The sequence below is a fragment of the Chiloscyllium plagiosum genome, unplaced genomic scaffold (genome assembly GCF_037043375.1).
Source record: "Chiloscyllium plagiosum isolate Xiang-an unplaced genomic scaffold, Cpla_swu_hap1 HiC_scaffold_22, whole genome shotgun sequence".
NCBI lineage: Eukaryota > Metazoa > Chordata > Chondrichthyes > Orectolobiformes > Hemiscylliidae > Chiloscyllium > Chiloscyllium plagiosum.
Genome location: NW_028270160.1, coordinates 10,594,884 through 10,610,715, shown reverse-complemented (window position 1 = coordinate 10,610,715; position 15,832 = coordinate 10,594,884). Strand labels below are relative to the sequence as shown.

Sequence of the window (15,832 nt, the reverse complement as noted above, 5' to 3'; positions counted from 1 at the left end):
GCCTGTGATTGTCATTTGAGATTGTGGGATCATGTTACAGCCAATAATCCGACTGTTATATGATGTGTCATCCGCCCCTTACTGCATTGAAGCCTCTTCTCCTGGGAGTCTAGATCTCCCCGATGACTGAAATATAATTTCAATCTCTTTGTTTCATTATACTGCTGGATCCTTCATCCCTAACTCTTCATTTTTGTGCTAAAATGCTATTGGGAATGTTTGTAACAGCTTATTAGCACATTCTTTATTGCACAAAGTCATGCTGATGTCTGCTCATTTCAGTCTTTATTTTCCTGATATTGCTCCTTAATTTACTTTGGACTCATTTCCATTGAGTGTGAAACTATTATCTTTACTACTGTGTGTAAAAGTCACTGCATATTTCATCTTCTGAGAGTTGCAGTGAGAATTCTGCAGTGTAACACTTACAACCATCAGGCTGTAGCACAATGTTAATTCATCCCAATCCAATACTTAGTCTGCGCTCAATGTCTACATATTCAAAATGCACCTTGATGTGGCCTGGAAAAGCTTCTGTCTGTGTCCAGAAACACGTGCAATTGGCCATGAAATAAGTGACCAAAAAGATCATGCACTCATTTAGAGTCAGAGAGTCATAGAGATGTACCACATGGAAACAGACCCTTCGGTCCAACCCGTCTGTGCCGACCAGATATCCCAATCCAATCTAGTCCCACCTGCCAGCACCCAGCCCATATCCCTCCAAACCCTTCCTATTCATATACCCATCCAAATTCCTCTTAAATGTTGTAATTGTACCAGCCTCCACCACTTCCTCTGGCAGGTCATTCCATACATGTACCACCCTCTGCGTGAAAAAGTTGCCCTTTAGGTCTCTTTTATATCTTTCCCCTCTCACCCTAAACCTCTGCCCTCTAGTTCTGTACTCCCTGACCCCAGGGAAAAGACTTTGTCTATTTATTCTATCCATGCCCCTCATAATTTTGTAAATCTGTATAAGGTCACCCCTCAGCCTCCAACGCTCCAGGGAAAAAAGCCCCAGCCTGTTCAGCCTCTCCCTATAGCTCAAATCCTTCAACCCTTACTCCTAATTATATATCCCCTTTAATAAAGTAAATGTATCATAAGGTACGTCACAGAAATGTTATCAGAAAGTTTTCACACAGAGGGTGGTGTGTGTATGGAATGAGCTGCCAGAGGAAGTGGTGGAGGTTGTACAATTACAACATTTAAAAGGCATCTGGATACGTATATGAATGGGCAGGGTTTAGAGGGTATGAGGCAAATGCTGGCAAATGGAACTGGAATAATTTAGGATATCTGGTCGGCATGGGCAAGTTGAACCAAAGGGTCTGTTTCCATGCTATACAGCTCTATGACTTAATGACTCTAAATTCCTCTAACCTGGAGAAATATGTAGTCGGTTCTGCTCTAATGCATGTTACTTCAGCACAAATCATCTTTAAAGCAATTTGAGAATTTAGACGGTTATTTGCAGAGCGTGAACTTGCCTTACTTGTATTGGCTATAATGCGGTTCTGGCCCCATTAGTTTTAATGGTGCTGCTATTGCACGATTTTCTTATAACGCAAGATCACACAAGAATGAAACTATCGCTTTATATCCGAACCGACTGTACTGTCCTCAATCACCACCATTTTGACTCTTGTCAAGTTAGGCCTGCATAGGGGAACTGACTGCTGTCAGTTACTGAGTCATTAACCAGTCACTCTGTACAGAATCCAGTGGATCAAAGTGATAGTATCCAGAGACAGGATGCCATTCACACAGTGCAAAACCACGCTGAAAACAGATACTTTCCCCAACTGACAGCAGGCACCACATTGCTTCAGAGAGATTAGCAATGACTAAATCCCATCAATATCACGGTCCAGAGCGTTAATGTTAGTTTACAAAGCCAAAGGCCTGAGGGGGAATTTTCTGACAGTTAAGCACCAGTGATCCCATTCAAACTACTGCAGTGCAATTTCCAAATTGACCTAAAACAATTGCAACAGCGACATGGAGAGACATCGTGGAGTGTTCACATCACCTCATTCTGCCCACTTCCCTCGAGGTCATGACCTCTGTGTGGATCTGACTGTCTGTTCACAAGGCTCCATAGTGGAATGTTGAGGGGCTGTTAGATCAGGCCAACCCTTCAGCATTGCCTCTGAACTTCCCAGATTATGAGTGGTATGGGCAAATTGAGGGCAGGTTTACCAGTGACTGGGCTGGCACTGGGCAGCACATCCACCCACCAGTGGGACAACTTAAGACTCCCAAGCGGGCATCTAATGTCCATTTAAACACCTTATCCCGTCCTATTGCCAGGAGTTCAACAGGCAGAGGGTGAAGCTTATGTTGAACAGCTAGAATGGCAGGTAGCCTCACACTTGGTCGCTCTGTGCATCATTGATGACCCTGAACAAAGGTACTGCATGGACGTACAAGCTCAAACTGACTCCCCTCATCATTGGCTCTGCTCAGCTCAGCTCCACCCCAATGTTTACATCTTGGGAATAGGTAACCTGCCCACATTCTAATTCCAATGTTAACCTATTACCTGGAGTTTCGAAAGTCCGGTTTATTTCTTTAAATAGAAAGAATGAAGGACAGCAAAGAGTTAAGATCTTCAATGAACCTAAACGCGAGGCTAGATTTCCCCATTCTGACTGGTTTGTTATTGTTTTTAGTTCCCTATAGGAAAAAAACCCAGGCCATATGAAATTCTGCAAATGTAACTGCACAGGGACTGGTGATCCCACACCTGGAGTACTGTGCGCAGTTTTGGTCTCCGCATCTGAGGAAGGATGCTCTGGCCTTGGAGGGAGTGGAGCAAAAGTTTACCCGATTGCTGGGATGGCAGGACTGATGTATGAGCAGAGGCTGAATTGGCTAGGATTATAGAATAGAATCCCTACAGTGTGGAAACAGGCCCTATGGCAATAAGTCCACATAGACCCTCTGAAGAGTAACCCACCCAGACCCATTCACTTACCCTATTATCCTATATTTACCCCTGACCAATGCACTTAACCTACACATCCCTGAACATGATGGGTAATTTAGCATGGCTAATTCACCTAGCCTGCACATCTTTGGATTGTGGGAGGAAACCCACACAGACACAGGGGGAAATGTGCAAATTCCACACAGTCGCCTGAGGCTGGAATTGAACCTGGGTCCCTGGTGCTGTGAGACAGCAGTACTAACCACTGAGCCACCATGTTGCCCCCAAAGGGAGTTAAGAAAAATGAAGGCAAACTCTTTGAAACCTATAAAATTCTAACAGGACTAGGCAGGCAAAAGATATTTCTTATGACCAGCGAGTTCAGAACCAGGGGCCACAGCCGAAGAATATAGGGTAGGTCATTTAGGACTGAGATGAGGAGAAATTTCTTTACCCGGAGAGTGAGGGGCCTGTGGAATTCACTGCCACAGAAAGTGGTTGAGTCCAAAACATTCAAGAGGGAGTTGGATATAGTTCTTAGAGCCAAAGGGATCAATGAGTATGGGGAGAAAGCGGGAACAGGGTACGGAGTTAAATGGCCAACCATGGTCATGTTGAATGATAGAGCAAGCTCGCTGGGCCGAATGGACTATTCCTGCTCCTATTCTCTATGTTTCTGTTTTTTCAGTCCTGAACACTGTTTTCTCTGAGGCCAACGCAACAAAGTCTGACATTGTTCTCTCTCCCCAATCACACTTTGCAGCATGGATAGGATAAATAGACAAGGTCTTTTCCCCCAGGGTTGGGGAGTCCAGAACTAGAGGGCATAGGTTTAGGGTGAGACGGGACCCAAGGGGCAACTTTTCACACAGCGGGTGGTGCATTTTTGGAATCAGCTACTGGAGGAAGTGGTGGAGCACCAGGAGGAAACCCACACAGACACAAGGAGAATATGTAAACTCCATAGGCAGTTGCTCGAGATTGGAATTGAACCCAGGTTCCTAGCACTGTGAGGCAGCACTGCCAAACGCTGAGCCACCATGCCATCCCAATGATGTACTTCATTCTGAAAATGGCATCACCTGACCACAAACTGAGCATCAAAGAAACAATCAAATACAACAAAAATGCTGGAAATCTGAGGACAAGTTATACTGCATCGGAAACATTAACCGCATATCTTTCTCTCTGCTAATGCAGCCAGACATGTTGAGTCTTTTGTGACAATGCTGTGGCTTTAACACGTTATTTTGTATCAGTTTCTTTTAAGACAGAGATTGAAAGAGAGTTTCCCAGCTGGCTAATGAAAACTGCTTGAGTAACCAGCTTGGGAGTCCATGGACGTTTTTTAAAAACAGCCCGAATGGGTGTGGCCAGCTCTTACAGATTAGGAATTCTGGGTCTTGTTTTAGCATCAGAGGCTACTGGCGTCTCAACACAGTTGGAAGCTTCAGTAAATGTCTCCTGGCTGCTATACTCTCTGACTTTTCTCTTGATGCTTTTTTCCTCCTGGATAGGAGAACTGCAGAACTGCATGTGAGTATCTGAACTTTCCTTTTCGCCAAAGGGGTGTGTTTGTGTGATGTTACTATATCGGAACAGTTAATTAGTAATTGCTACTGAATCTATTGTTCTGTTAAGTTTTCCAACAGAGTTAAGCTCTTCAAAGTTCTTCTTTCTTTGGTTGTATTTTAATTATAGTGTTTAAATAAATTTTAAATAAACAAGTAGTTTGACCAATTGCATTGCATTGGGAGCATGACATTGTATCTTGGTGACCTGCTTAAACTATTTTGAGGGGGTCTGGTCAGGTCCATAACACTCTCCAGCACCTTCTGTCTCTGTCAAAGTTCCAGTGGTGTTAACTTTTCTAATTTATAACATCCTCCATCCCAACCAGTAACCTCCTACCAAATGTTTTACGCCACTAGGGCCCAAAACAAATAACAGGAGACTTTTAAAGCAGTTTACTTGCGTGGTTCGACCAGACTGCTTCAATCGCTGATGGTCAGGAAGAGACTCATAAAACACTTCTGACATTAAAAGGCCATTATATCAAGACCAGCCAGTTGATGAAAGATCACTTTACTACAAAGGAGCATAATTTAAAACCCAAACTGACAAAATGTCAATGGGCTGTTGACTCCGCTAAGATTTTTACTGACACTTGAGACATTCAATGCCCGTTAAATTGTCTTTACTTCATAATTCTTCAGTTTTCTATGCCCACCATCAATCCAAGCAAAGGATATACAGTCCACTTTAGAAGTGGTTTCTCACAGCTTTTAATGACAAATAGGACAAACCTCCATATTGTTTTCCTGCAATCTGCATTCTGCCTGCATAAATTATCACATTTAATTCAGAACCTGAAAATTAAAAGGTTTACTTAATGTTTTACTAGACAAAGCAGTATAGCTCTTAGCATCATAGAATTGGAGAAACAGACCATTCAGCCCATTATGTACACCCCAGGCATCAAGCATCTATCTACTCTCATCCCACTTTCCAACACGTGGCCCTAAGCCTTGTGTAAAAGGGAATTTCAAGTGCCCATCCAAATACTTCTTCAATATCCTGAGGGTTCATGTCTCTATCGCCCTTTCGTGCAGTGAGTTCCAGAAACCCATGAACGACTGAATGGAAACATTCTCCTTTAAATTCCCTCGAAACATCTGTAACTTGCTCCTTCCCTTAAATCTGAGCCCTTGGTTAACTGACCCTTTTACTAAGGGGAAACGTTTCTCCCTATCTATGCTCCTCATAATTTTATTCATCTCAGTCTAGTTTCCCCTTCAGCCTTCTCTCCTCTAAATAGAACAACCTCAGCCTTTTCAAAAGCTAAACAGCTCCAGCCATGGTAATCTCAGTCTCAGTGAATCCATTGCAGTCACATCCTTCCTACAGTGCGGTGAACAGAACTGCAAATGAAACTAAAAACAAAAAGTGATGGAAATCTCAGGTAGCATCCGTGGAGAGACAGCAAGCTAACGTTTCGAGTTGAGATGAGTCTTCATCAGAGCTGCATTGCATTGAAAATTGAGGCACAGGAAATGCACAGCAGGTCAGGCAGCATCCGAGGAGCAGGAGAGTCAATGTTTTGGGCCTAAGCCCTTCATCAGAATGTACTGCATACAGTACTCCAGCTGTGGCTCAACCAGTATTTTATCACAACCAGGAGAAAGGGAGGACTGCAGCTGCTGCAGATGTTGGAGACCGAAACGTTGACTCTCCTGCTCCTCGGATGCTGTCTGACCTGCTGTGCTTTTCCAGCATCACACTTTTAACTTTTATCACAACCACCCTGCTCTTGTACTCAATGCCTCAACAAGTAATGCAAGTATTCTGTATGTTTTTTAACCATTTTACAGAAATCTTCTGTTCACTTCAAGAATCTATGGACTTGCACGCCAGGATCCCTCTGATTCTTTGTACTTCCTAAGGTCCTTTTGCTCATTGTATACTCCCTCTGTTACACTAGGAGTGATTGGAATCTGGAATGGGCTGCGTAATAATGTGCTGGATGTGAAATCTATAACAGTATTCCAAAGAGGATTGGATAAATACTTGAAAACAAAAAGCCAGGAATATCGGGAAAGAGCAGGGACTAACTGTCTTAGTCTTTGAAAGGGCCAAGCCTGGTCCAGTGGCCCCTTGGGCTCCTCTATAATGCTACGGGCAGATAGTAATCGTTGATTAAGTGCTTTCCCGTTCAGTAATCATTCTAAGCGCTGATCAGGTAGAGAGCGTGAGCATATTCTGTTGTGGAGGTGTATTCAAAGCCAGCAGTCCAGGTGGGAGGGGGGTCCGTTAAACCCGTCTCAAATCAGAAAGGACAACGCGTGCTGCATTACGGCCTGCTGATCCCATTACTCCACCTCCTGAAGAAAGAAACAGGAGACAGTCATTCTTCAGTTGTTAAAGAATCGATTCAACCATGCAAAATGTCACAGCTAACCTGGTTTCACACAGCTTTCAAACTCCCAATTTCTAACATCAAGGGACACTATCAACTCTACCATCCCTTCAACTCACCTGCTCAGCTGAGTTGGGAATATACAGCTGTTTCCCCACTGTCACAGGGTCAAAATCTTGAAACTCCCTCCCTGACGGTACTTAGCTCTCCTTACAGCTCATGGACTGTAACAGTTCAAGAAGGTAGCTCACCACCAGCTTCTCAAGAGCAATTGGTGTTGGCAGAAAGGGAGGGCTGCAGATGCTGGAGATCAGAGTCAAAGAGTGTGCTGCTGGAAAAGCACAGCAGGTCAGGCAGCATCCGAGGAGCAGGAGAGTCGACGTTTCGAGCATAAGCTCTTCATCAGGAATGCTCGATGCGTCAACTCACCTGCTCCTTGGATGCTGCCTGACCCGCTGTGCCTTTTCAGCACCACATGCTTTGGCAATTGGTACTGGCCTGGCCAGTGACATCTACATCCCCTGAATGAATAAATAAAAAAAAAACAGAAACCCACCCATAGGCACTTTCCTATCAAGGGTCCTGACAGTTTTTGGTGGAAAGTACCCTGATTGATTTTTCTAATGTTGGCCATTCCCATTCCACGTAACTTCCCAAACACTTCGCGGTTTAATAAATGTAAATGCTGTGGCTCATATAATATCTGAGACGTTGTTTCCGAATGACTCCAGATACAAACCACTTGTACATATTGAGCCGTCAGGGCTGGCTGTGGTGATGAGTTGAAGGAGATTCTTCAGAAGCTGTTCTATCCCAATTTTAAAAAAGACTTGCATTTACATAGTGCCTTTCATAGCCATTGGACAGTCAATAATGTCTTAAAGCTAATTAAGTGTAGACGATGTTGTAGGAAACATAGCAGCCAATCTAGGCACAGCTAGCTCCAAAAACACAGCAATGTGATAAAGACCAAATGACCTATTCTTGAGGGACACCGGGGTAACTAGACTGTCTTTTTTCAAAACAATGCAGTAATATCTTTCATGTTTGCTCAAAGGAGAGAGGGGGTCTTTGTTTATTGTATCAGCACCACCCAACAGTGTGGCACTTCCTTAGTACTACACCAAGCTTGTACCTAAGTCCTGGAGTGGGATTTGAACCGATAACTCTCTGACTTACAGACTACAAGTGTTAGCCACTGAACCAGAGCATATCCCTAACTGAAAGTATACTACTGCAGAAGCTGGGAGTCTGACACAAAGTGCCATGGATCGGAAATGGTAGGTATCCTTTGCTTTGTCTCTCTCACCAGTATGGCCTAAACCTCAAGCCCCACCCCACCCCCACCCACCTCCAATAATTTCCAGCACAACTCTTTTGAGTTTGTGGGTGAGTGCAGAGTTGGACCATAAGATATAGGTGCAGAATTAGGCCATTCTGCCCGTTGAGTCCGCTCCACCAGTCAGTCATGGCTCGGCTATTTCTCAACCCCATTCTCCTGTCTTCTCCCTGTAACCCTTGATCCCCTGACCGATCAAGAACCTATCTATTTCTGTCTTAAGTACACTCAATGACTTGGCCTCTGCAGCAGTAAATTCCACCCTCTGGCTGAAGGAATTCCTCCTCAGCTCAGTTCTCCTTCACTCTGAGGCCGTGCCCTTTGGTCTCAGTCTCTCCTATTATTGGAAACACCTTCTCCACATCCACAGTGTCCAGACCTCTCAGTATCCTATAAGTTTCAATCAGATCCTTCTAAACTCCATCGAGTACAGACCCAGAGTCCTCAACTGCTCCCCATATGATAAGCCCTTCCTCCCAGAGATCATTCTTATTTTCGTTTCTTTTCAGACACCCATTACTTTGCTTGTTACCTGGGTGAGCTCCACTGCCACAGAGGTAAAGGCCTTTAACCGGTGACCTGTAGTTCGAATATGAGGGCAGAGGTCGAGTCAGATACAGCTGATCAAGTGACATTGCTCCATGGAAAATATTCTGCAAGAAAACACCACAATTGGAAATATTTATCCATTTCGGTACCAAATCAGACAGAAGGACAGAGAAATGCTGTCATTGAGAGCGATTCAAAAGGGTAACATAGTGAGGGGCATTTCAAGGGACTTGCGTTGTTAGGTTTTTATTGCCATCACCCAACCTGAGACGAGGGGAGAAGTTAAGAAGGAGAATCTTTCACCATAACCTCAGCTGGTGTGGGAATCGAACCCACGCAGTTGATATCCCTCTGCATTGCAAGCCACCCTTATAAACCTCCCTACCCAGAAAGAAAAGCCGATAAAGTCAGCGAATGAGTCATACAGGTCCTGTACACTTCAAAATAGAGGTCCAGTAAAACCTGTACGTTCATTCCCAAGTATCACTGGGTCTTTCCCACTGGGCAGGACATTCTCCAAAGCCTTAAGGTCTTTGTAAAATACAGTAGCCAGAGTCAGGCATTGTGCTCCAGCAGAAACTGGGGCCTAATCACTGGATTAACTGTAACGGATATTAATGTTTCCATTTGAAGTGTGAGTTTGGATGTCAATGTGAAAAACTGCTGTCTCACATTCAGGATTCCCAATGAAGACTGGTATCTGTAATAAACACAGTGGATATGGTATGTCTTATTGATGTGTCCAGCCACTGGTCCCAGCTGGATTCTGGCAATCACCATACACTTAGGAGCAGAAATTGGCCATTCAGCCCATCGAGCCTGCTCTGGCATTCTGATGGCCCTCAAACCCCACTTTCCTGCCTTTGCTCCATCACCCTTGATCCCCTGAACTGATTTAAAAATGTTTGGTTCAAACCTGATTAGACTTAATGACTCAGCCTCTACCGCCCTCTGTGGTAAAAAATTCCACAGCTCCTCCAACTCCAATAGAGAAAATCCCTGCTCACTCCTGCCTGAAATGTGTGATCCCTCACTCTGAGATGATGCCCTCTAGTCCTAGACTCTTCCACAAGGGGAAACAGCCTCTCCATTTCTACCCTGTCAAGTCCCCTAGGAATCTTGTATGTTTCAACAAAGTCTCCTGTAATTCTTCTAAATCCCAATGAATATAGGCCCAACCTACTTAATCTCTCCTCATAAGACAGTCCCAGCCTAGACTGCCTCTACTGACGGTATATCTTTCCTTAGACAAGTGTCCACAGTATTCCAGCTGTGGTCTGACTAGTGCTACGTATAGTTTTAGTGAAACCTCCCTACCTTTATACTCTGTTCCCTTTGAAATAAAGAGAGAAACTAAAGGAAAACAACGTCAGTCTATTTTTCAGGGTTTGAGGATCAAACCCAGGCAAACGTACAGCAGGTGCTGCTGTTCCTTCTGGTGGACAGTGCTACTAAGATAAAGGCAAAGATAAAGGATTGAGAGGTGGGACATGGCTATCTTGCTATTGTGAATTTCTGTGAGAAATTATTCCAATGAGTTTTATTTTAATGAAGTCAGTAAAATACTATACATGGGTTCAAATTCCACCACAACTGCAGTGTGCTTTAAAATTCAATTGATTAAAACACCTAGAACTGAAAGCTAGTCACAGTAAATGACGACTATCAAACAATCACCAATTGTTGTAAAAATCCATCTGGTTCACCGATGCCCTTTAGGGAGGGAAATCTGCCGTCCTTACCTGGTCTGGCCTATTAGCAATGTGGTTGACTCTAATTGCCCTCTGCAATGGCCTAGCAAGACACTCAGTTCAAGGGCAGTTAGGGATGGGTAACAATTGCTGGCCTTGCCAGTGAACTCCACATCCCATTCAAAAAATTGTTAAACCTAATAGCCAAAACAGTGGAATGCAAGTCAATCTGTACAGTCTGGTTAGAATTTGTCTCAGTGCAATGCACAACCAGAACAACGGGATGCTGGAGGAATGTTAAAATCCAGAAGGGAAAACGCAGAGTGAAGGTGGATGATCCCTGGTCTTTATGGTTTGAGTGATGAGGTGAATGAAGATCCCTCAGGCACCACAAACTAATCTGTCATTTTCAATCTATAGATTGATCATTTCTCATTGACCAAAGTTACAGGACGAATACAAACCCCTCCAGTTAAGCCAAACACTTTCTCCAGGTCCGGTGGTGTCAGGATGTCACGCCCAACCACGGAGGACTTGAACCCTGGAGCATACTGCTCAATGCAGTCGAACACTGAGGAAAACAAGAGATGACCAATGGTCATTCATACAGTCAAGAGAAGCAAATTAGGCAGCTCATACTCTTCAATTATCTTTTTTCCTTCTCCTTCTCCTCCTCTCCTGAAGATGCACTCTTTCTCGCACCTTCTCATGATTTATTGTTGTCACGTGCATCTACGTACAGTGAAAGGTTTTGTTTTGTGTGCGGTACAGGCAGATCATACCATACAAGGACATACAGGTCATATTGTGCTTAGACAGAGCAAGGCATACCAGGTTACGCTGCGCAAGAGGTGCACAAAGGAACATCAACATTAGATTTGAAATAGGCCGCTTTTGGAATATTGTGTGCAGTTCTGGCCTCCCTGCTGTAGGAAGAATGTTGTGAAACTTGAAAGGGTTCAGAAAAGAGTTACATGGATGTTGCCAGGGTTGGAGGGTTTGAGCTATAGGGAGAGACAGAACAGGCTGGGACTGTTTTCCCTGGAGCGTCGGAGGCTGAGGGGTGACCTTATAAAGGTTTATAAAATCATGAGGGGCATGGATAGGGTAAATAGACAACATCTTTCCCCTGGGTTGGTGTGTCCAGAACTAGAGGGCAAAGGTTGAGGGTGAAAGGGGAAAAATTTAAAAGGGACCTAAGGGGCAATTTTTTTCATGCGGAGGGTGGTGTGTATGGAATGAGCTGCCAAAGGAAGTGGTGGAGGCTGGTACAATTATAACATTTAAAAGGTATCTGGATATGTATATGAATAGGAAGGGTTTGGAGGGATATGGGCCAAGTGCTGGCAAATGGGACTAGAACAGTTTAGGATATCTGGTCAGTATGGACAAGTTGGACCAAAGGGTCTGTTTCCATGATGTACACCTCTATGCCCCAAGAGAGGTCCATTCAGCAGTCTAATTCCTGAGAAATTATGTTAATTTCACTGGACTAATCTCTCAGAGATCTGGGCTAATACTGTGGGAAGACAGGTTCAAATCCTACCATTGTGGCTAGCTGTGTTTGAACTGAATTTATAATTCTGGAATAAGTTAGCGAAGGTTTGACCTTGAAGCTGTTGTCGATTGTTGTAATCTGGTTCACTGATGACCTTTAGGGAAGGAAATCTGCTGTCTTTACCCAGCCCAGCTGCACATGATTCCAGACCCACAGCAATGTGGTTGGTTGGTAAGCTGCATTCTGGAATGGCCCAACAGGCCACCCAGTCCAAGGACCATCAGGGATGGAGAACAAGTTCTGGCTTTTCCAGTTGTTGTATGAGTTACTTAGATTAAATATACCCCACGTTGTATTGTGCAGGTAAATCAAATTTGCACCACACTGGAGGAGTGGGTGGGGGGATGGGGGTTTAGATTTAGCCTTCTTCCTCTTTAAAGGTAAAGATTTACAGGACGTGCGAGGCCTGATATGATAGCCAAAAAATCTATTTCCAGTTTTAACAAGAATTAACTCTTGTATTGAACTAGAAGTAGTTTACTACATATTAGCAACTAGATACATTGTTACCGAGATGTGCGGGAGATCAGATACTCTCATGGAGCTCTCATGGAGCTCCTCAGCTATTCTGCCTACAAGCCCATATAACAGCATCATAATCAATAGTGCTCATGGCATTCCTTGATATTAACCCTTTTAGACCTTTGCACCCATGTAAGTAACACCAACATCCCGTGAAAAAATAAAGGCAACACGTTCAGTTGTAAGAACATTGTATTTTTTAAAGTTTTATGAAGACTTTATATTTAATAATTTTTGCGAAGTTGGGTTTGATGGGCTGTGGATACCCAGATTTTTTAAAAAGCGATCAGTTGAAAGGAAAATGGAAGATTCAACTTTAAAACAATTCTTGAAGTTGACACATCTAGTGACAAGCCTCTTGTTTACTGCAGGTCTCCTGTGCAGGTTTACAATGGTCAGGCTGTGCTATCTACATTGCAGATTGCTTGGTATTGGCAGTTGGTGGTGAGGCTGGGGGAAGGAAAGGAGAGAGCTTCCCAGCTCAGCTCTCCTGTTTTTGAGTCCAGTGTGGTAGCTGGAACCCTGACCCACTCTGAACCCTGATTGTGTTCCTGAAGAGGCGCATCTCCAAGAACCCGTGACATTGTGTTCCCTGAGCAAGTCGTGTTGGTAAAGATCCCAAAGGCATCTGCTTGTCATAGAGTCATAGAGATGTACAGCATGGAAACAGACCTGGAGCATCGGAGGCTGAGGGGTGACCTTATAGAGGTTTACAAAATTATGAGGGGCATGGATAGGATAAATAGACAAAGTTTTTTCCTTGGGGTCGGGGAGTCCAGAACTAGAGGGCATAGGTTTAGGGTGAGAGGGGAAAGATATAAAAGGGACCTAAGGGGCATCTTTTTCACACAGAGGGTGGTACATGTTTGAGTTTGGCAACATCACTGTTTGCACACTATAGCAGTAGACTGATGCCACCTGAACACTCCACACCATTTTGTTTACACTTTCAAGAACTAAAACACAATGGCTAAAAGTGCTTTAATTTTCCCAAAGTGAATCTCTACAGAGAAATTCACTTTTTCACCTTTACTCAGTGCATGTTTGATTTAGATTATTTAAATGGGCAAAATTTGTTCTTATTGAATATGTTTTGCTTATAATTAATCAATAATTTTCTGTTCACTTTAAGAAACTTGGTTCTTAGATTTTTTAAATTTTAAGACCATAAGTCATTGGAGCAGAAATTAGGCCATTCAGCCCATCGAGCCTGCTCCACCATTCAATCATGGCTGATAGGTTTCTCAACCACATTCTCCCACTTTCTCCCCGTAAATAAGACCATAAGCTTAATACAGAGGAAGCATACAATTGGATAATCGAGAACCAAGTTAAAAAACTGAAGATATGCTGTGGGCTGTGGAGTAACGGGAAACTAGGGAAGTACATCTCAATAATAACAAAGGGAAAATTAGAAATGATTTGAAGCACAAGAGGACACAGGGACCAGCATAGGATTTGTTTTAGATTTGCTGTTGCAAAGAGTCATCAAAACACAGAAGGCTGAATGGTCTCCTGTTGTGTCAAGACTGTCATAAACAGAATGATAACATGAGAGCATAAAATATAGGATCAGTAGTAGGCCATTCAGCCCATTGAGTCTGCTCCACTGTTCAATGAGATCATGGTCAATCTGATAATCCTCACCTCCTCTCTCTTACCTTTTCGCTAAACCCTGATTCCTTTACTGATTAAAAATCTATCACAGCCTACAATATATTTAATGACCGAACCTCAACAGCCCTCTGCAGTAAAGAATTCCGCTCAGAGAAGAAATTCTTCCTGATCTCTATCTTAAATTTGTGACTAATTATTCTGAGAATATACTCTCTGGTACTAAATTCTCACATCAGGGGAAACAGCCTTTCCTTAACTACCCTGTCATATCCCCCATGAAGCTTGTATGTTTAATTAGGTTACCTGTCATTCTTTTATATTCCAATGGGTACAAGTAGTATCTTTCTGAAGAAGGGCCTGTACCCGAAACGTCGAATCTCCTGTTCCCTGGATGCTGCCTGACCTGCTGTGCTGTTCCAGCATTAAAGTTTCAACAAGTAGTATCCCCATAACCTCTCCATGTAAGACAATTTTTCCATACCTGATACCATCCAGTGAACTTTCCCTGCACTGCTTCCAATGCCAGTACATTTTTCCTTAAATGTGGGGACCAAAACCATTCCCAGTATTCTAGCTGGGGGTCTGACTAGTGCTTTGTATAGTTTTAGCAAAATCTCCCCACTTTTATATTCAGTTCCCTTTGAAACAAAGGCCAACATTCTATGTACTTCCCCGATTACCTGTGGAATTTTGCTCAAGGTTCTTGAGATCCTAATTCAGTGTCTATCTGGAGCACCCTAACAGCGGTTTATCTGCTATCTTCTGCATCTCACATGGGTAAGAGTTATGAAGCATAATGACCTATTCAACTTGTATCTGTCAAATCCCACCTCGAGGTGTTCAGACATATCAAGGGCTGGTGGGAGCTGGGACTCATAACTGAGTTTCACAGTGAACTGAAAGTTTCTCAGTTAGACCCAATAAGTCCACTCATCCCCACATACACTCTTCTAGCCCTGAGATGGGATGTTAAGGCAAGTATGTTGGGGACCAACTGCGAGTCTTCTAGAATTGGGAGATCAGGGAGTTAAAAACCACAAATATCTCTTTATGTGGTTCAATGTTAATTTTAATTTGTTTGCAATCCTGTGATTGTTTGGGATGTTTCGTAACATAAAGGCCCTATGTTGAAGGAAGCTGTTGTTGTTAGTGGAGATGAATCCAGTGCAGTTAGCTGAATACAGGGAGGACCTTCAACAGTAGTCTTCCACATTAGAAGGTCATCAGCAGAAAAACATGGCTAAAGCCATCTGCAAGTTCAGGACCTTCCCGTGTATGAGACCCCAGCCAATTCCCGGGATGTTTCCCACACTCACAGCCCTCAGGGGACTGCAGCTGCACTCTCACTTCCCATCTGCTGTCATTGGCAACTGAGACAGCTCAACAGGAATGGTATAATGGCTGCAGAAAGGCAGTTCGAGGGGGATCTGCCTTTGGAGGTAGTATGGGCTGAAATAGGAATAGAAATAGAAATAGGAAAGTAGCAGTCACCTTGTTGGGTGTTTATTTTCGGCCCCCCAATAGCAGCAGAGATGTGGAGAAACAGATTGGGAAATAGATTTTGGAAAGGTGCAGAAGCCACAGGGTAGTAGTCATGGGAGATTTCAACTTCCCAAATATTGATTGGAAGCTCTTTAGATCAAGTAGATTGGATGGGGCGGTGTTTGTGCAGTGTGTCCAGGAAGCTTTTCTAACACAGTATGTA

At 43.6% G+C, this 15,832-nt stretch overlaps 1 protein-coding gene across 2 annotated transcripts in view; it reads right to left on the bottom strand.

The window, feature by feature from the left end:
* Nucleotides 1-1,272: 1,272 nt before the first annotated feature.
* Nucleotides 1,273-15,832, bottom strand: part of pyroxd2 (pyridine nucleotide-disulphide oxidoreductase domain 2) — a 68,856-nt gene continuing 54,296 nt past the window's right edge. The window contains exons 14-16 of one of the 2 annotated variants that reach the window (XM_087998746.1): nt 10,895-11,001; nt 8,723-8,843; nt 1,273-6,816 (exon numbers count right to left, since the gene is read on the bottom strand). In XM_087998746.1, coding sequence (XP_087854872.1) covers nt 6,746-6,816; nt 8,723-8,843; nt 10,895-11,001 — 299 coding nt within the window. In that variant the 3' untranslated portion in view covers nt 1,273-6,745. The remainder of the gene's footprint in view (nt 6,817-8,722; nt 8,844-10,894; nt 11,002-15,832) is intronic. The other variant, XM_043713014.2, reaches the window with a different exon arrangement.